Source organism: Malania oleifera, chromosome 11 (assembly GCF_029873635.1).
Source record: "Malania oleifera isolate guangnan ecotype guangnan chromosome 11, ASM2987363v1, whole genome shotgun sequence".
NCBI classification, from domain to species: Eukaryota; Viridiplantae; Streptophyta; class Magnoliopsida; order Santalales; family Ximeniaceae; genus Malania; species Malania oleifera.
The window spans coordinates 26,247,047-26,269,273 of NC_080427.1; the positions used below are offsets into that span (position 1 = coordinate 26,247,047).

At 34.0% G+C, this 22,227-nt stretch overlaps 1 protein-coding gene across 2 annotated transcripts in view; it reads right to left on the bottom strand.

The window, feature by feature from the left end:
• LOC131168528 (E3 ubiquitin-protein ligase UPL4) overlaps positions 1 to 12,177 on the bottom strand; it is a 30,600-nt gene extending 18,423 nt beyond the window's left edge. Inside the window, exons 1-6 of one of the 2 annotated variants that reach the window (XM_058128030.1) lie at positions 11,868 to 12,177; positions 10,621 to 11,291; positions 10,402 to 10,512; positions 10,131 to 10,247; positions 9,897 to 10,055; positions 9,504 to 9,665 (exon numbers count right to left, since the gene is read on the bottom strand). In XM_058128030.1, the coding sequence (XP_057984013.1) occupies positions 9,504 to 9,665; positions 9,897 to 10,055; positions 10,131 to 10,247; positions 10,402 to 10,512; positions 10,621 to 11,259 (1,188 nt within the window). In that variant the 5' untranslated portion in view covers positions 11,260 to 11,291; positions 11,868 to 12,177. The remainder of the gene's footprint in view (positions 1 to 9,503; positions 9,666 to 9,896; positions 10,056 to 10,130; positions 10,248 to 10,401; positions 10,513 to 10,620; positions 11,292 to 11,867) is intronic. The other variant, XM_058128031.1, reaches the window with a different exon arrangement.
• Positions 12,178 to 22,227: the final 10,050 nt, after the last annotated feature.

Genomic DNA, 22,227 nt, shown 5'->3' on the forward strand with positions numbered 1-22,227 from the left:
CAAGAGAATAAGAATCAAGTGGTTCTTTAACATTATAGTTGGACTCATGCACCAGCCATGCAGAGAACCATTGAACCTCCCAGGCCCTAGAACCCTCTCCCCCCAACACAAAAGAAAGTCATTGCCAGTTTAGAACTCTTTATTAATCTTTTTCCTTTTTTAAATTCCTAATAAGCCATTCCCATTGCCCACCATCATCCATGACCTAGGGTTGTTTATTTATTTTTAATTGTTAGACCAATGTTGAACGATAAGAATGTAGTTGATGACTGTCTAAATGTCATTTGTAAAATGTGTAAGTGATAATTTTGCATGAATGGTACTTATATTTCATTCTAAATCAAAATTAGCACAACATCTATCATCAAAAAGGAAAAACATGCTTGTATATATATATTTATATTCATTATTCATTCATTAGCGTATCCTTTTCGTGTCGTATCCACATTTTTTCCAAAATTGTCATATTGCTGTGTCTATTGTGTCATATCCATTTCTTATGTCGGTATCGATGTTTCCTAGGTATTGTTCAACAAAGAAGCGAAGTTCTTGGAGTTCAGGTTGGGATGGAAGGATAAAAGATTTTTAGTATGGAATGTGAGGGTTTCTACAAGAATTCGTGTGGTGACTAGAGAATCTCAAGCAATGGAAAATGATACCGGTAAAGGCAAGGTTGGTGGGGGGTATAAAGGAACGTTTGATTTTGGAGCAAGGTCATGATGGAAGGAAGGAATCAGTTTTGTGATTGTTGTGGGGGTGACACAGATCATGATGCTGGACATTCATTATCTTCTTTTGATCCTCCTCTTTTTTTCCTAGCTGTTTTTTTTCGGAGGGGGCCTGGGGGGGTGGTTGGGCTGAAAATGGCTGTGTGACTAAGATGGATAGGACGAGGCTGGGCCTCGCGAAAAGAGAGCTTGGTGAGTGAAAATGTGAAATGAAATGGTGTGGGCTGGTTTTTACCTCGCTTTTTTTTCCGGGGGAGGGGAATGGGTTGGGCTGAAAATGGCTGTGTGACTAAGATCGATAGGACGAAGCTGGGCCTTGCGAAAAAGTGAGCTTGGTGAGTGAAAATGTGAAATGAAATGGAGTGGGCTTAAAATGGCTTGGGCTGGACATTAGTAAATATTACGCCGCATTTGGGTCACATTTTGGGTATTCAAAAAAGGCTCTAATAGACAATGGGCTTTCTTTAGCTAGCCCAGAGCACAAAGCCCCAAAGTAATATACAGCCAAATACATTTCAAAGTATTCAGGGCCTATAATATGAAGAAGTTGCTGGATTAAAACTTAAAAATGAGCGGAAGACAGTCTCTCTATACTCCAGCTTCCCAGACAAAGGGAATTTCAAATCTTCCTAAAAGGGTTGTCTCAAAATCAGAGAATGGAGGTGGCTACATCTTTGCGAGCTAATGGATCTCTGGGTATTATAAAGCAAGGGCAGAAGTCGCTTAGGTAATTCATTGAATTCAGATAATGTTTCTGCTTCTATAATGGTAATAAACGTGGTTATGATGAGAGATTGACTCATGAATATATATCCTTCACCAAATATCAATGGAGATAGGGACATGAAGGTTAAGACAGTTTGTGGGGATGATGCTCAGATTAATCTTCTTGTCGTGGGGAACAAAGAAAAGATGAAGGAATTAATGATAAGGTTAGGGAATTAAGGTTTATCTTCATTGGGCAGTGGTGCAGGATAACATTAATGGTCAAAGGTGGGATTTGAAAGAAAATAATTTTGATAGCAAGTACAAAAAGAAATGGGGACATATTCTGGAGGATGAAGTATGCTCATGGTGAGTTTGCATGTGATGAAGGTCTGTTACTGGATGAAATTCTACAATAGCAGATGTATTTGTCTGAGTCATCTGATTTACTTGGGGACCTATAGTATGTGCCTCCATCTCTGGTGGAGGGTTTGGATGGAATTCCTCTTTTTGAGGAAGTTTGACTGGTAAAAGAGCAGAATAAAAAGATTCTGCTTATTGCTGTGGAGAAAGTGGATGGAGGATGTAGCAGCCCAATAACATTAGGATAAGATATGACTATGACTGTTTGGTCTTTGAGGAAATGAAGTTCATATGGTGGCCCCAGAAAGGTGAAGAAAGGCCAGTGAGAATAAACTAATTTGCAAGGGGTTCTCTTAGTTAGGTATGGTAGTTTTTTCCCCTTTCACTTCATTTTATTTTCTTCTTTATTGATTTTTACTAGGATTTTTAACCTCCCTCAGTTTGTAACTGTTTCCTTCCTTAATATATTTCTTTTTCTATCAAATTTTTTTTCTTTTTTCCTTTTTTTTTCTTTTTTTTTTTTTTCTCTTGTTTACTTTTGCTTTTTCTGCTATGAGGCTCTCTTGTCTTCTCCTAGGTTGTAATTCTCTCTTTTCTCTATAGTAAGATATCTCTTTTGTGATGCAAAAAAAGTTGAAAAGTACATGAATTATGCAATTTCTAATTATTTAGGGCTATTATGAAAATATGTGTTTTGCTTAACCATAGGGTGTTTAAGAATTGTGTAGCTGTTAGTAGTGACATTCAGTTGTGTAATTTGAATTCAATCAAAACCTTCCCTCCATTCTCTCCCCCACCCCCTCTACACATTCAGTTTCTTCTTCTTCCTTTTCCTCCTCCTTCCTCTTCTTTCTTCTGCTCCCTCTTTTTTCCCTTTCTCTTTCTTCTCTCTACTTCTATTCCCCCTGCTGTTCTACATCAAGTTTTGTATCAGAGCGTCAGATCCATCATGCTTCTAACACAGCAAAGCAAATCCACCATTTCCATTTCCAACTATTACAATCCTTCCACAAGACCAAAACACTCTAACTTGAGTGAGCTCCCAAAATCATTCACAGCACTAAAACAAATCTCAGGAAAGGACTCCAAATTAGCCGGCAACATGCTCAAAGTAATTGCAGACTGGCCAGGCATTGCAGCAGTGTTTGTTAAAAAAAAATAAAAATAAAAAAAGAAAAAAACAAATCCACTGCTGCCTCTCTTTTTAATACAACTTTATTGGAAGATCTTTGTCACCACCACGCACGAATGATTTTTTATTAGTACACAAGATGGAGGACAAGACGTACACACCTACAATAATCACAAAAAAAAAGAAAAATACAAACAAATAAATAAATCAAAGCTTCACACTGAGTATGAGTCAAAGGAACTCCTCCAAGGGTACCTGCCACCAAAGCAAGACTATCCCACCCCAAAGCAAATGAAGGGGAAGAAAAGTTTCCTTAAATATCCTTGAATTCCGCTCCCACCACATAAAAAAAAGCAAAGTCCCATGAAACGATGTCCTTCCTACCCAACCTCAAAATTTTGTCGACATTCGATAGCTGACCTCATGCGGCAGTGAAAGATCTTCCAGCCACACCATCAACTTCACTAAAGTCCCTGTTCTACGATCTGTGGACCACTGGAAAATCATTGTCAGAGACTTATCATTGTGGCACATGCGCCCCACAGTTCATGTGCTGGCAACAGGAGTGAGACAGCCTTTTTTCTCATTATTCTGTGGTTTTTTTTTCTTCAAGGTGGAAGAAAATAATAAATATACCTGAGGAATTTACTCTCTTGCAATATTTTGACTAAGGCTTTGAGAAATCAGACTACAGTTGTATGGAACACATTTTGAAGGAGCGTTTGGGTCTCCCAGCATCCATACCAAGATTTCATAGTGATATTTTAACGTGGTCTTGAGAGATATTCTCCAATCTCTCACTAGATATTCAGAGAGTTCTTGTGAGAAATAGAAGATTCGACCAAGGGAGTTCATGGCCTTAGTAGAGTAGGTGCCACCTTCATGTGTTAAGCCGCAAGATCATAGGATTTGAATGCATGAAGGATGAGTATTTTGCATGTTCTAGTTTTGGGAGTAGGTTGATTCTTCCATTGACACCAAGTTTGGGATCAAAGTAAGAACAAAAGTGAAGGAAGAAAAGGAAAATCTGACTGCTCCAAGGATGCAGAGAATCACCACTTTGGAGATATATGCAGAAAGTTTACCACTCAATGGAGTCCCATAAAGAGATACAAAACTAAAGGGAAGCCGAAGGCCACAATTAGATTCAAAATAGCAGCTTGATTCTCTTTAGAACATAGATGAAAAGTATATGACTTAGGCTCAGAGCATCTCTCCAAGCACAGGGAAATGTAGCTTGTTAATTGTGATTTGGCTGATCATCTTGTATGTGCTATGAGAGAAAACAGTGCAAATAAAAACTTAGTGCTACTACTTTTGAGTTTGCTTATAACAAGAAGTAGTTCCACGTCTAAGAATCCTTTTTTGAGTGTCTTTTTCGATTACAAACCCTGCGCACAAATTGAAATTGTACCTTTACCACCAACTCCCTGTCTACCTAAAGATTCCAAACAAGCGCCTTTTGTTCATCCAATCCATAAGTTATATTTTGAGATTGTGTAAGCTTGCCATGAGTAACATGGATTATAAACTTGCACCTGATGTGCATAGTAAAATTGGCCTAATGATAAGGGTGATACACTCAAGCTCGAAGGTCACAGGTTCATGGAAATAGTCTATCCAATTGTGGAGGCAAGGCAGCATATATCATGCCCATCCCAAATACACAATATAGAGTGGGACTGTGAGAACTTTGTGCACTGTGCATTGCATTTGATGTCGTGTAGTAATTGAGAATTTAATAAGTGTGATAGCGTCATGGCTCATATTTTAGACCTTAATGCTATCCTAAAATCCATTCAAGAAACTTCCTGCCTGCTCCATTCTACACAGTTAAGAAACTTGGATCTGATACATGATTAGTTTAATCATATGAAAACTAGTCCTGTTTACAATGTGGAGGATTTGACTCCATAGTAAGGCCCATTTGAGCCTCCAGCCTTATCTTAGAGCGCAAAAGGGAGGTGCTCGTGTCAAGCACCACCCATTTCTCAATGTCTAAGCTATTTTGAATGAGTTTGTCGGTTGTCCTTCGGGTGGGTTTCGCCCACAGCTACATGAAGGGCAGTGCGCTTCAGGTCATGGAACAGGTACGGGAATGTGGTACACTACTTAAGAGGTACATGGTTATGTGGGAGCAGGGGTAAGCTTAGTAGATATGCCATTTCAGATCATGGTACACATGAAGCACTTATTCGGGTCAATTAGTGCTATGTCCGATTGCGGCATGTTCTGATTACTTGGGATGGAATATAGAATATAGAAAAGAACATAATTGCTTCATGGTTCATAGTTCATACTACATAAGCAAAGGCACAAGAATAACTATAACGCCTCACTATATATTTTTGTAAAAAACAATTTATTGTTCCAACAGTTTAAAAAGTAATTGAAGAGGAAGTACATCCAAAATTTAAAAGGCTGTTTTCTTCCCCTTTAATATCATTTTTTTTTCTTTCTTAATGTCAACTCAGTAAAATATAAAAATGATTTATTAATAATTTTCATACCTATGTAAAAAAGCATTTAACTAACAAGAACGAACTTTGTCTACAAATTTCATTCTTTTTTGTTTTTTTTCACAAGATTTCAATGAGAGAAATATTATTACAAAAAGGGTGTCCCACGCCACAAGGCCCCCTCTTTGAGAGGATGGGGGGAGGGTCATTACAGAATACGCAACCTTACCCCTACTTTTATGTAGAGAGGTTGTTTCCTTGGACTCGAACTTGAGACCTACAAGTCACAAAGGAGTGACCTTACTGTTGATCCAAGGCCTGCCCTTAGACATATTAATACTTTACTATTATTCTTACTTAGTTAAATTACATAAAAGTTATAAATGAAAGCAACAGTTAATTAGTAAATTAATTTATTCATTCTAAGAGGTTTTGCAAGCTCATAAAAAATTGTATGGAGTCCCCGTGGTTTTCCATTATGATGAACGAAACCTTTAAAGAGTTTTTTCAATCGACTAGAGGCTAGAGGCAAGGGGATCCACTTTCTCCTTATTTATTCATCATAATAGAAGAGGTTTTGACAAGGTTGCTTAGGAAAAACTATGAGACAGGTCGTATTGGATAATTTAATCATCCGATTGGGGCCCCTTAGGTTTCGCATTTGCTTTATGCGGATGATATTCTTATTTTTGCAAATGGTGGGAAAAGGTCTATTAGAAATTTGGTTTACACTCTGGAGATGTATGAAAAGTGGTCGGGTCAAAAAATCAACAAGCTAAAGTCTGTGTTATTCCTTTCGAAATACATTACTCCTACTCATAAACGTGGTTTATTGAGAATCACGAGTTTCATGAAAGGTAAATTATCAGTTATGTATTTGGGTATGCTTTTGGTTTCTGGAAAATTGTCTTCCAGGATCTTGAAGCCTCTTGTAGAGAAGATTAGGAATAAAATTACAGGGTAAAAATTTAAGTTGCTCTCGCAAGGTAGAAGATTGATTTTATTAAGACATGCGTTGTCTAGCATGTCGATACATTTGATTTTGGTTATTAATGTTTCGCAGGTCACATTTTCTCGCATCAACTCTCTTCTTGCTAATTTTTTATAGGGAGAGGCGAAAGGTAAAAGGAAGATTTATTGGTGCTTTTAGGAGAAAATTTGTAAACCTACCTCGGAAGGGGGTATGGGCTTTAGAGATCTTAAAGAAGTCCAAAAATCTCTTCTCATGAAATTTGCCTTCAGACTACTCACTTCTAACAATCTATGGTCAGGTTTTTTCAGAGCTAAATATTGTAGAAATGATCATTTATTAATAAGGGGAGACCAAATGACTCTCGGTTCTGGAAATCAATGATGGCCACCAATCCTGAAGATATGGATAATGTTAAAATTTTGGTAAGAGGTGGAAACCCTTCTTTTTGGTTCGATAGGTGGCTTACATCAGGTTCGTTAGCTGTGTGCATTGAGGATATTTCGAACAAAAAGATGTGTATTAAGGATTGCTGGCTGAATAACAACTAATAGAATTGGTTGGGGCCAACAGAACAATGGAAATCTTGCATAATGTGTCAGCTAGTAAAAGTGGTCAAGATATATTCATCTAGAAGCCTGCCTCTGACGACAATTTCTCTACAAAAACGGCATGAGAGGCCTTGAGGAGCAGAAGTGATAATTTTGAGTAGAATAACTAGTTTTGGCATTCTTTATTACCTAGAAGAATCTCAAAGTATTTATGGAAAGTCTGGTTCAGATGCTTGACAGTAGATGATAGAATTCAGGCCAAAAGAATATCGATGGCTTCGGCTTGTGATTGCTACGTGCAGAAAAGTCAGGAAAACACCAATCACATTCTTTTTTTAGGCGAGGTAACTTCAGAGGTTTGGCGTCGGGCTAGTGTGGTGTTAGGGATTCCTTTCCATCGGTTCCTTCCCTGGAAAAACAGAATTGCAAACTAGTTTCACTATGCTCGAAAATCATCTATTAAAGGTATTTTAATCGGTCTGATTCCGTATTTGATTACGTGGTGTCTCTGAAATCAAAGATGCAAAACGAGAATGGAAGAAATTTATCAAAGTGCGGGTCAAACATTGAGAAGTGTTCGATACTGGGTTAGTTCTTTAGCTGAGAGCTCTAATTCTTTTCGAAAATTGAAGATATCAGACATTACGATTTTGAAAGAGTTTCAAATTCAGCATCAGGGAGTTTGCGCCATGCCTGGAAAAATTATTTTGTGGGTTAAATCCCTAACAGGGTGGATAAAATTTAATTGTGATGGGAGCTATAGGTGCAATCCGAGTACTTCAGGAGGTGGAGTAATTATTCGGGACTGCCATGGCACGGTGAAAGCGACTTTTTCAAGCTATTTTAGCAATGGTACAAACAATAGTGCGGAATTAAAAGCAATTCTGGAAGGAATTCGTTTATAAAAACGACTTCATTATTTTAATGTGATTATTGAAAGTGACTCGTGAATTGTTATTGATTGGCTTCGGAAAGGTAGATGTACCTTGTGGTATCATTAGGATTTTTGGGGAGGACCTCGTGGCGGAGCTAGAAGGAGTGAACTTCACGGTGATCATCAATATAAGGAAGGTAATAGTGCAGCTGATTTTCTCGCTAAAGAAGGAGAAATGGGAAACAATGTCATCTACGAAGAACAACATCTTTTACCACGTTCTCTAAAAGGTATCCTTTGGATAGATAGGTTGGGTCTTACTTCCTTTTGTTATTAGTTCAACCTATCGATTTTTGTTTAGTAGGTTTAGATTTTTTAATTTTTTGATTTGATTTGATTTGATTATTTTTATTTTTGATAGGCCTATTTAGATTTGTTTCTTATTTAGCTTTATTTGGATTTATAGTCCTGTTTTGACTGGTTGTTGGTGTTGTTTTTGGAAGGCCTTTAATTTCTTTATCTGTAATCTCTCAATGCTTGTTTTGTAACTACGGTATTCTTCCGCCAAAATTGAGGGCATATCAATAAAGTTTGCGTTTTTTTTTTAAAAAGCGTGTATGGGTGTGTTTGTTTTTTAACAAAGTCGTTGGAATTCATAATTACCAGCTGTACTCAAATAAAATTCTTAGTCACTCAACATCTCTCTCTCTCTCACACACACACCGCATGCTTGAATCCATCCATCAGCAGGAAGCCATCTTCCCTCTCATCACAAGCTTCACAGCAGGAAGCCTTCTTTCTCTCTCTTGCCACAGACTTCACAGAAGCAGGCATCCCTCTTTTTTCTCTTGCCCCAGGCTTTGCATCCACAGGAAGCCTCTTCTCTCTCTCTGTGGCATGCTTTTGCAGCAGCAACTGAATATTTTGATATGATTTTGAATTTATTGAATATTTTTCAATGATATTTTATTTGAAAATGGTTAACAAATCTAGGTCGCCATTTTTTCAGATTTGGATCCCAAACCCCATTGATCTAGGATGCTATTGACCCATGAATTGGTTTGGGGTAGGGGGCGGGGGTAACAATAGTCTGCCAATATTCAGTTGATTGGAGAGGTCAACCTGCTTCGAATGCTACATGGCTTACTAAGGATGATATTCATCATATTGCTCCTCATAACTTAGAGTGGTGTTTGCAACTAACTCTCTGGAGTAGCGTTCCTGATAGTCAGAGGAGCATGATGGAGGACTGCCAGTGCCACCTAGGCTGCCTATTCAGCACAACTATATTAGGTCATAGGCTCAGGAAGCTAGGAATTTAGTGTCAAATTTGAAAACTATGTATTGTAATTTCTAGTAATTAAAGTTTGTTTTGGAAATAAGTGTTTTACTTAATTGTAGGGCATTTAAAGTTTTATGCAGTTGTGCGTATTGACCCTCAGTTATGCAAGCTGAAAACAATAAGAAACTTCATTCCAGAAACTTCATTCCTGTGTTCTTTGTGTGTACTCTCCCTTTTCCCTGCCATCCTAAATCACAACCTAACAGAGATTATTCATAACCACCATACAAGCATATCAGATGCTTCTTCAGTCTTTGCATCTCCTTCGCACTTTAAATTATTTCTTTTTTCATCCTTAATAAATTAAAATCAATAGATTTCACACCCTATATTAGCAATAAAATGCCATGCAGCTAATTTGGATAGTAGGGGTATAAACCTGACTGTAGTGTCCATCAATTATATGAGATGGCGGCACTCCATGTGTGACATAATAGGATGATAAGATATCCTTCAATATGCGGCTTATATTAAGGTCAAAGAGAGTCTTGACAGCTACAATTGAACTAGAAGCAAGTTTAACAAGCAGCCCTATTAGACCCTGTTGACCAATAAGAGATAATCAGAACATCCTTGGAATGTAATTGACATGGAAAAACCAAATGTGAGCAACAACAAGACTAAAGTAGTGTTCAAGAGCATGGATTTCGAACCTTGGATTTGAATGAAACCAAATACAATTTTGTACTGCATCTTGTCAAAATCTAAAAAAATCTAAATCCAAGACCCAAAATTCATGCTCCCAAATACAATGTAAGGAAATTTTGCATACAGTGTAAATTGGTTGACATAGAGTGATTCGACTACTCAAGTCTATGAGATGTGCAGCTTGATGAATCAGACCATGCTTACAAAGCTCGTCCAGCATCTCAGAAGACCGATTAACTTGCTCCACGACTTTTATCAAGCAACTAGCCACACTCTCAACAAGCTAAAGAAGATAAAATGGGTAAAAAGGTCAACACACAACACACACACACACAACAAAAATCCATGTGATGCAAACCTGACGATCTTCATATTGAAGAAGATTGCACAATATTGGAACTGCCTCCATGAAGGGTGCAGGGCATTCAGATGGGAGTTTCTTACATATGTTTGATACAACTGAGAGTGCAACTCTCTAATGCCAAGTAAGAAAAGGGGGAAATAAAATCAGTCTTTAATCCTATTCGTGGATGCAATTGTAAAATGGAATCAAATCCCACAAAAAATAAATAAATAAAATTGCAGCAATGCATGTAAAATCACGAATCCATATTGAATACTCCCCTTACCTGCACACTTGTCGAGAAGAAGTCAATATAATTTAGAACAGCCATAATTGCACCAGATTGTAGGCACACAAGTGGCTGATCCCTTGATATTTTCTCCAATGCTTGCAAACACTAATTATAGACAATCAGTATAACCTTAAGTCCCATATAATAATCTTTTACTCCTGAGCAATCATGTAATTTCAACATTATAGAATAAATAATAATGGAATAATATACCTGTTCAGCAACATCCAAGTACTCAATAGCTATTAGTCTTTGACATAAGGCAGGAACAGCATCATGTCGAACTAGAAAAACTGAAGATCGAGGATGTACATCACATAAATAAGTAATAGCCCTGATAGACAATAACATAATATCTGGACAGCTCTCATGTTTTGCCAGTTTTACAAGAGCTGGGGACAGTGAATCTGCTGTCATGCTTGAAAGAGAACTCTCCGTACAGAAAGATAACATTTCACATAGCTCAGTCAGCGCAGCTAATTGGCCCCAAGGCTCAACCTCGTTGCTCAAGCTTGATAAGACTTTTTTGAATCTCCCATGATCACCAAAAGATCTCCTCCGTTGATACTCACGAAGATTGTGTCTCTGTTCTCCATCACCCATTTCATCAGAATCACAAGAGCCATATGCAGAATCCCTATCACCTTCACCATCAGATCGGCCTGATGCCGAAGCGGATGAGGAAGTGTCCATGTCGTCATCATGAGCTTCAGGGATTGAATTCAAAGCACTCACATGCATTTGGACTGACGAATTTGATGAACTAGGTCTGAACTCCAATGAACTGCATGCTCGCTTATCTGCTGGCAATTCATCAACCATTTCGGCTCGTTTTTGGCCACGATTTCCCATTATCAATACAAATGTTCAACACAATTTTTCTCCTGTATATGGTCAAACTTTCCAAAATTAAGAGGAGAATAAATTACCATAAAACTAACTACACAACTTTAAATAATCTGTTCGTCAAAACTCCACAACTATATATAAAAGAGTATTAATTCCGATTTGCCATCACCCTACCAAATAATCCTGATGATCAAATCACCAAGTCCTGTGTTTTTGTGTGTGCGTGTGCTGAGAGAGAGAGAGAGAGAGAGAGAGAGAGAGAGAGAGAGAGAGAGAGTTGAATTAAGACAATTCAAGCGTCAATGATAAGCGCAAAAGAGAGATGCTTCAAACAAACAGAAGTGTAAGTATCAAGATATGATACATATAATCTTAGCAAAAACAAAGGGAAGAAAAATCAAAATCTATTACTTACAACAAACTCAATAACCAAAAAAAAGACAGACACACAACAAAAACACTTAAAAACATATTAACATTAACAACAACGATGATAATGGATGAACAACCAAAGCGCACACAAGATGATGATGGAAAAAAGAGAGCAGCTGCCTCATGATCAAAAACCGAAAAGCAATAGTGGCATTGCAGAATTTTCCAGCGCTCTGTACCTGTTCGCTGCTGTTGTGAATCGGCCTCTCCAGAGGCTATAACGCCGAATTCCACGGGAAATCTAGGGTTCTCCCTTTGGATTGTTTGACGATGTTTCCTGGTTGATTGTATTTAAAGTTGCGAGAGATATATAATGCAATATTGATGATGATGCCGATGATGATGAACCAGGAACAGATACTAGGAATGAATGATGATGATGAAGATGAATATACATGAACATAAATTTATAATTTTTTTTGAAGAATTTAAATCGAAATTAAATAAACAAAATTACAATTTCAAAGCGTCCGTGGCAGGCTCTGAGTCGGATTACGCCTTATGCTAGTTATTGTTACACAGTTTGGCGGTGCGGAATAATGCAGTGGGAGTGAGGTACATCACGGTTGATGGAAGCTTTCTGTCAGCCGTTGGATTGGCCGCAGATATTAGCGGTGAGTGGACGAGGGGTCCAAATGATCGTCATTCGTGGCTACCGTCTGATCTGTAGACTTTCTCTTTCTTGTGACGGACCTACGCTGTGGAAAAATGATGCGTCGCTTTGATCAGCTGAAACAAACACCGCCTCATATGCAATGCCCAGAGATAGATTTTAAGCTTGCATGGATTCATCATTCATGCATGCCTTTTTCTTTTTGTTTTGTTTTTTTTTTTAAGTTATTACTGCTTTGCAACATACAATGGCCCCACAAGAGAGATTGGAATTTAGATTCAAACCCGATCTTTTTGGTCAAGCAATAAATTATATACGTCAAAACACGATTTAAAAACAATATTGCCATTGACAGAAAATAAATATTTGATCAAAAATATTTTATTAGATACTTAGCAGTACGATGAATGCTTTTATTTTAAAAGGTTCTCACTGCAAAATTCTTTTATTTCAAATATATTTTTGAACCTCTTGATTTATTTCTACTAAATAGTTTCTATTTGTAGTTATAACTAAATTAGTTTTTTCTGGTCAAATAGTTGAATTTTGTTTTTTGTAATTTTACTTACGATCAATGATCATGCAAAATAAAGTTCCAATATGATAGTAAGGAAAATTAGTCACCGTAAAGAGGGAGACAATTGTCTTCATTAATGCCCGTGGCTGTTGTCAGTTATGAATTTAACACGAGGTTCACTGACTCAATTGCCATCAGTGCTAATAGACGTAATAGCCTTTTTTTTTTTTTTTTTTGTTATTACTGCTTCGTGACATACAATGTCCCCTCAAGAGAAGTCGAAATTTAGATTCAAACTCAATCTTTTAAGTCAAGTAATATATTATATACGCCAAAACATGATTTAGTAACAATATTACCTTCAGCAGATAAAGAAATATTTGATCAAAGATATTTTATTAGATACTTTACAATATGATGAATGTTAAATCACATTTACTTCTATTTTAGAAGGTTCTCACTGAAAACTCTTTTATTTCAAATATATTTTTATACCACTTAATTTATTTCTACTAAATAGTTTTCATTTGTAGTTATAACTAAATTAGTTTTTTTCTGGTTAAATAAGTGAATTTTGTTTTTGTAATTTTACTTGTGACCAATGATCATGCAAGATAAAGTTCTAATATGATAGTAAGGAAAATTAGTCACCATTAAGAGGCAGACAGTTGCCTCCATTAATGCACGTGGTTGTTGCCAATTATGAATTTGACACGAGGTTCGGTGACTTAATTACCATCAGCACTGACAAACAAAAAAGCCATTTTTTGTTTTTGTTTTTTTAGTTATTACGGCTTTGCGACATACATGTCCCCTCAATAGAAGTTAGAATTTAGATTTGAACCCAATCTTTTCGGTTAAGTAATAAATTATATACGCCAAAACATGATTTAGTAACAATATTACCTTTAGCAGATAAAGAAATATTTGATCAAAGATATTTTATTAGATACTTTACAATACGATCAATGTTAAATCACATTTACTTCTATTTTAGAAGGATCTCACTGAAAACTCTTTTATTTCAAATATATTTTTATACCTCCTAATTTATTTCTACTAAATATTTTCTATTTGTAGTTATAAGTAAATTATTTTTTTACTGGTTAAATAACTGAATTTTGTGTTTGTAATTTTACTTACAATCATAAAAAATCATGCAAAATAAAGTTTCAATATGATAGTAGGGAAAATTAGTCAGCATTAAGAGGGAGACACTTGTCTCCAATAATGCCCGTGGTTGTTGCCAGTTATAAATTTGACACAGGGCACAGTGACTCAATTAATAGACGTAATAGCCTTTTTTATATTTTTCTTTTTGCTTTTTTAGTTATTATTGCTTCGCAACATACAATGTTCCCTCAAGAAAAGTCGGAATTTAGATTGGAACCGATCTTTTCAGTCAAGTAATAAATTATTTACGCCAAAACACAATTCAATAACAATACTACCTTTAGCTGATAAAGAAATCTTTGATCAAAGATATTTTATTAGATACTTTACAACATGACGAATGTTAAATTACATTTACTTCTATTTTAGAAGGTTCTCACTAAAAACTCTTTTATTTCAAATATATTTTCATACCACTTAATTTATTTCTACTAAATAGTTTTCATTTGTAGATATAACTAAATTAGTTTTTTTTGGTTAAATAACTGAAATTTGTTTTTGTAATTTTACTTACAATGAATGATCATGCAAAATAGAGTTATAATATGATAGTAAGGCAAATTAGTCACCATTAAGAGGGAGACAATTGTCTCCAGTAATGTCCGTGACTATTGCCAGTTATGAATTTGACACGAGGTTCAATGACTCAATTGCCATCAGCACTAATCGACGTAATAGCCCTTTTTTTTCTTTTCTTTTTTTTTAGTTATTATTGCTTCGCGACATACAATGTCCCCTCAAGAGAAGTCGGAATTAAATTCGAACCCAATATTTTCGATCAAGTAATAAATTATATATGCTAATACACGATTTAGTAACAATAAACCTTTAGCACACAAAGAAATATTTGATCAAAGATATTTTATTAGATACTTTACAATACAATGAATGTTAAATCACATTTACTTCTATTTTAGAAAGATCTCACTAAAAACTCTTTTATTTCAAATATATTTTCATACCACTTAATTTATTTCTACTAAATTGTTTTCATTTGTAGATATAACTAAATTAGTTTTCTCTGGTTAAATAACTGAATTTTGTTTTTGTAATTTTACTTACAATCAATGATCATGCAAAATAGGGTTATAATATGATAGTAAGGAAAATTAGTCACCATTAAGAGGGAGAGAGTTGTCTCCAATAATGTCCGTGACTGTTGCCAGTTATGAATTCGACACGAAGCTCAGTGACTCAATTGCCATTAGCACTAACCAATGTAATAGCTTTTTTTTTTTTTTCTTCTTTTTTTTAGTTATTACTGCTTCGCGACATACAATGTCCCCTCAAGAGAAGTTGGAATTAAATTCAAACCCAATATTTTCGATCAAGTAATAAATTATATATGCTAAAACACGATTTAGTAACAATATTACCTTTAGCACACAAAAAAAATATTTGATCAAAGATATTTTATTAGACACTTTACAATACGATGAATGTTAAATCACATTTACTTCTATTTTAGAAGGTTCTCACTAAAAACTCTTTTATTTCAAATATATTTTCATACCACTTAATTTATTTCTACTAAATAGTTTTCATTTGTAGATATAACTAAATTAGTTTTCTCTGGTTAAATAACTGAATTTTGTTTTTGTAATTTTACTTACAATCAATGATCATGCAAAATAGAGTTATAATATGATAGTAAGGAAAATTAGTCACCATTAAGAGGGAGACAGTTGTCTCCAGTAATGTCCGTGACTATTGTCAGTTATGAATTTGACACGAGGTTCAGTGACTCAATTGCCATCAGCACTAACCAACGTAATAGCCCTTTTTTTTTCTTTTCTTTTTTTTAGTTATTACTACTTCGCGACATACAATGTCCCCTCAAGAGAAGTCGAAATTAAATTCGAACCCAATATTTTCGATCAAGTAATAAATTATATATGCTAATACATGATTTAGTAACAATATTACCTTTAGCACACAAAGAAATATTTGATCAAAGATATTTTATTAGATACTTTACAATACGATGAATGTTAAATTACATTTACTTCTATTTTAGAAGATTCTCCCTAAAAACTCTTTTATTTCAAATATATTTTTATACCTCTTGATTTATTTCTACTAAATAGTTTCTATTTGTAGTTATAAGTAAATTAGTTTTTTCTTGTCAAATAGTTGAATTTTGTTTTTTGTAATTATACTTACAATCAATGATCATGCAAAATAATGTTTCAATATGATAGTAAGGAAAATTAGTCACCATTAAGAGGGAGACAGTTATCTCCATTAATGCCCGTGGTTGTTGCCAGTTATGAATTTGACACGGGACTTAGTGACTCAATTACCATAAGCACTAACAGACGTAATAGCCTTTTTTTTTTTTTTTTGTTATTACTCCTTCGCGACATACATTGTCCCCTTAGGAGAAGTCAGAATTTAGATTGGAACCCAATCTTTTAAGTCAAGTAATATATTATATACGCCAAAACACAATTTCGTAACAATATTACCTTCAGCAGATAAAGAAATATTTGATTAAAGATATTTTATTAGATACTTTACAATATGATGAATATTAAACCACATTTACTTCTATTTTAGAAGGTTCTCACTAAAAACTCTTTTATTTCAAATATATTTTCATACCATTTAATTTATTTCTAGTAAATAGTTTTCATTTGTATTTATAACTAAATTAGTTTTTTTCTGGTTAAATAACTGAATTTTGTTTTTGTAATTTTACTTACAATCAATGATCATGCAAAATAAAGTTCTAATATGATAGTAAGAAAAATTAGTCACCATTAAGAGGAAGACAGTTATCTCCATTAATGCCCGTGATTGTTGCCAGTTATGAATTTGACACGAGGCTTGGTGACAGGGTCGGCTCTTCACAATATGGGGCCCTAGGCCAATGATTTAATTAGGGGCCCTTAATATTTTGTTTAATTTTTATTTATATTTAAAATTAATTTTTTTAACTTTTTGAGATACAAAATCACTAATTAAAGTTTTATATTCAAGATTTTCAAGTATTTTTTTTTATAAGTTTAAGTTTTGAAAAACTTCTTTTTACAGAAGCTACCGTCATAGGTATCGTTAATAGAATTCTAAAAGTAATAAATGCATTTGAAAAATAATTTATCTTTTTTATAAATACATTGAGACATGAAAAATAAAGAATTAATATGCATTTACTTTACATTTTAAAATATAATTTCATTTACTTGATAGTAGGAAAGTCAATGTATAGGAAGATAACATCATAAATAATGTTAACATTATTACATTAAAAAAAAAAATTTGGGGGCCCCAAAAAGGCAAACACCTCAATTGCCTTAAGGTTAGGTCGGCACTATTTAGTGACTCAATTGCCATCAGCACTAACCGACGCAATAGCCCATTTTTTTCTTCTTTTTTTTAGTTATTACTACTTTGCGACATACAATGTCCCCTTAAGAGAAGTCAAAATTAAATTTGAATCCAATATTTTAGATCAAGTAATAAATTATATACGCTAATAAACGATTTAGTAACAATATTTCCTTTAGCACATAAAGAAATATTTGATCAAAGATATTTTATTAGATACTTTACAATACGATGAATGTTAAATTACATTTACTTCTATTTTAGAAGGTTCTCCTTGAAAACTCTTTTATTTCAAATATATTTTTATATCTCTTGATTTATTTCTACTATATAGTTTCTATTTGTAGTTATAAGTAAATAAGCTTTTTTTGGTCAAATAGTTGAATTTTGTTTTTTGTAATTATACTTACGATCAATGATTATGCAAAATAAAGTTCCAATATGATAGTAAGGAAAATTAGTCACCACTAAGAGGGAGACGGTTGTCTCCATTAATGTCTGTGGCTGTTGCTAGTTATGAATTTAACACGAGGCTTAGTGACTCAATTGCCATTAGCACTGATAGACGTAATAACTTTTTTTTTTTTTGTTATTACTGCTTTGCGACATACGATGTCCCCTCAGGAGAAGTCTGAATTTAGATTCGAACCCAATCTTTTAAGTTAAGTAATATATTATATATACCAAAACATGATTTAGTAACAATATTACCTTCAACAGATAAAGAAATATTTGATCAAAAATATTTTATTAGATACTTTACAATACGATCAATGTTAAATCACATTTACTTCTATTTTAGAAGGTTCTCAGTGAAAGCTCTTTTATTTCAAATATATTTTCATGCCACTTAATTTATTTCTACAAAATAGTTTTCATTTGTAGTTATAACTAAATTAGTTTTTTCTGGTTAAATAAGTGAATTTTGTTTTTGTAATTTTTCTTATTATCTATGATCATGCAAAATAAAGTTCTAATATGATAGTAAGGAAAATTAGTCACCATTAAGAGGGAGACAGTGTCTCCATTAATGCCTGTGGTTGTTGCAAGTTATGAATTTGACACGGGACTCGATGACTTAATTACCATGAGCACTAATAGATGAAAAAGCCTTTTTTTTTTTTGTCTTTGTTTTTGTTTTTTGTTTTAGTTATTATGGCCTTGCGACATACAATGTCCCTTCAAGAGAAGTTGGAATTTAGATTCAAACCCAATTTTTTTTTTCGGTCAAGTAATAAATTATATACGCAAAAACATGATTTAGTAACAATATTACCTTTAGCAGATAAAGAAATATTTGATCGAAGATATTTTATTAGATATTTTACAATACGATGAATGTTAAACTACATTTACTTCAATTGTAGAAGGTTCTCACTTTGAAAACTCTTTTATTTCAAATATATTTTTATACCTCTTGATTTATTTCTACTAAATAGTTTATATTTGAAATTATAACTAAATTAGTTTTTTTCTGGTTAAATAGTTGAATGTTTTTTTTTGTAATTTTACTTATGATCAATGATCATGCAAAATAAAGTTCCAATATAATAGTAAGGAAAATTAGTCACTATTAAGAGGGAGACGGTTGTCTCCAATAATGCCCGTGAATGTTGCGAGTTATGAATTTGACATGAGGCTCAGTGACTCAATTGCTATCAGCACTAACCGATGTAATAGCCTCTCTTTTTTTTTTTTAGTTTTTACTGCTTCGCAAGATACAATGTCCCTTCAAGAGGAGTTAGAATTTTGATTCGAATCCAATCTTTTTAGTCAAGTAATATATTATATACGCCAAGGATATTTAATAACAATATTATTACCTTTAGCAGATAAAGAAATATTTGCTCAAAGATATTTTATTAGATACTTTACAATACAATACGATGAATGTGAAATTATATTTACTTCTATTTTAGAAGGTTCTCACCAAAAATTCTTTTATTTCTAATATATTTTTGTACCTCTTGATTTATTTCTACTAAATAGTTTCCATTTGTAGTTATAACTAAATTAGTTTTTTTCTAGTTAAATAGTTGAGTTTTGTTTTTTGTAATTTTACTTTACAATCAATGATCATACAAAATAAAGTTTCAATATGATAGTAAGGAAAATTAGTCGCCATTAAGAGGGTGATAGTTGTCTCCAATAATACTTGTGGTTGTTGCGAGTTATGAATTTGACACGGGGCTTAGTGACTCAATTGCCATCAGCACTAACAGAGGTAATAGCCTTTTTGTTTTTAGTTATTACTGCTTCGCGACATACAATGTCCCCTCAAGAGAAGTCAAAATTTAGATTCGAACCCAATCTTTGTAGTCAAGTAATATACTATATATGCCAAAACACGATTTAGTAACAATATTACCTTTAGTAGATAAAGATATATTTGATCAAAGATATTTTATTAGATACTTTATAATACGATGAATATTAAATGACATTTACTTCTATTTTAGAAGGTTCTCATTGAAAACTCTTTTATTTCAAATATATTTTCATACCACTTAATTTATTTCTACTAAATAGTTTTCCAATTGTAGTTGTAACTAAATTTGTTTTTTTTTTTTTCTGGTTAAATAAGTGAATTTTGTTTTTTTAATTTTACTTATGATCAATGATCATGCAAAATAAAGTTCTAATATGGCAGTAAGGACAATTAGTCACCATTAAGAAGGAGACAATTGTCTTCATTAATGCACGTGGTTGTTACCAGTTATGAATTTGATACGGGGCTCAGACTTAATTACCATAAGCACTAACAGACGAAAAGCCCCGCCCCCTTTTTTTTTTATTACTGCTTCGCGACATACAAGGGTCCCTCAAGAGAAGTCGGAATTTAGATTCGAACCCAATCTTTTCGATCAAGTTATAAATTATATACGCCAAAACATGATTTAGTAAGAATATTACCTTTAGCAGATAAAGAAATATTTGATCAAAGATATTTTATTAGATATTTTAGAATACGATGAATGTAAAATTAAATTTACTTCTATTTTCGAAGGTTCTCACTGAAAACTCTTTTATTTTAAATATATTTTTTGTACCTCTTGATTTATTTCTACTAAACAGTTTCTGTCGCGACGTCCCCGACGGAATGAGGCGAATGAAAAATGTAATATTTAATTTTTTTGAAAAATGGGATAATGAAGTCGCCACTAACCTTTTAGTGTGGTTAGAACACTTGATTATTATCCAATTAAGGGTAGAATCGGTCTGCACTACCAGAGTTGGGCTCGAGAGTTCATTTACGCGAGGGGAAGGTATTAGTACCCCCTAGACACCTATTCTTACGAACGTTACCTAATTAACTATAAAATTATCTTAAAGTAAATTTGAAAAGCTTTTTATTTTACTGCTTTTGTAAATTTACAAAGTGCATACATGAATGAATCATGCAAATATTTACATTATATATATATATTCTCTCAGAACCGAGGTACACCAAGCTTATAAAGCTCGTACGCTTTTGTTGCAATCATCGGGATCGGAAAATCGAGAAGATATGTTACAAAATACACTCCAAAAATTTTGAAATTTGTAGGATTTTTCTAAGTATGAAAATATTATCTTGGGAGGTTTTAGAATTCATTTAGGGTAGAAAAGAATGTCAAAAACGATTTTCAATTCTCAAAATATTTTTCTTGATTTTTGTGATTTTTTTAATTAGTCTGAATTTTAAAATAGATAACATAATAGAAAAATAAATAAGAAAATACTGGATAATCGGTTCAAACCGATCCAGTGGGTCAAACAGTTCATAGAGGAGTAAACTGGATTTAGGTTCAGGGTTGAACCTAACTTTGGGTTTGAATTCCCATATTCACAACTTCATACCCATTCTATCACATTTTAGAATGTAACTCAAGAAGTGAGAATCTATTAATTTTACCTCTCGTCTTCGTCTCCTCCAGCCTTTTTCTCCTGTCGGTGAGTATACAAGGGTCAGTCCATAACGTCTTTCCGAGGGTGGTCCTTGAACTTTGAAATGAGGCACTACGGAGTGCTTTCTTCAAATGGGATAACCTGACCCCGGTAGGAGACGGGATTGGTCGACCACTTGATCTCTCGGGACAATAGAATGTAACCTCATCACTCACTCACAAAGAGAGGGACAAGCTTCACAATCTCAACAATAGAAGACTTCAATATATTCCAATTTTTTTTTCTTTTGTGCTTACAATGAAAAGATTATTTATAGACTTAATTTAGGGCAAATATGAGAAATAAGACATAGGAGAATAATTATGAGGGGAACAAAGCATGAGGTGAACAATTATGAGGGGAATATAGCATGAGGTGAATGATAATAAAGGGGACAATGCATGGGGTGACCAATTATGAGGGGAATATAACATGAAGTGAATGATAATAAAGGGAACAATGCATGAGGTGAACAATTATGAGGGGAACAAAGCATGGGGTGAATGATAATGAAGGGGACAATGCATGAGGTGAAAAATTATGAGGAGAATATAACATGGGGTGACTGATAATAAGAGGAACAATGCATGAGGTGAACAATTATGAGATGAAAAAAGCATGAGGTGAGCAATTATGAAGGAAATATAGCATGAGGTGAATGATAATGAGGGGAATAATGCATGGGGTGAACAATTATGAGAGGAACAAAGCACAGGGTGAATGATAATGAGGGGAACAAAGCATGAGGTGAATGATAATGAGGGGAACAAAGTATGCTTGCATTTTACAAAGTAAATAAATAATAATAATAATAATAATAATAAATAAAACAAATACACGTCAAGTACGGCTTAATCCGTATGGAGCTCATGAAGATGCGTGGGGCCCACAAGCCGCGTGGGCCCACAAACTGTGCGGGGTCCATTATGATGCGTGGGACTCACAAATCATGTGGGGCCTACAAAGATGTGTGGGGTTC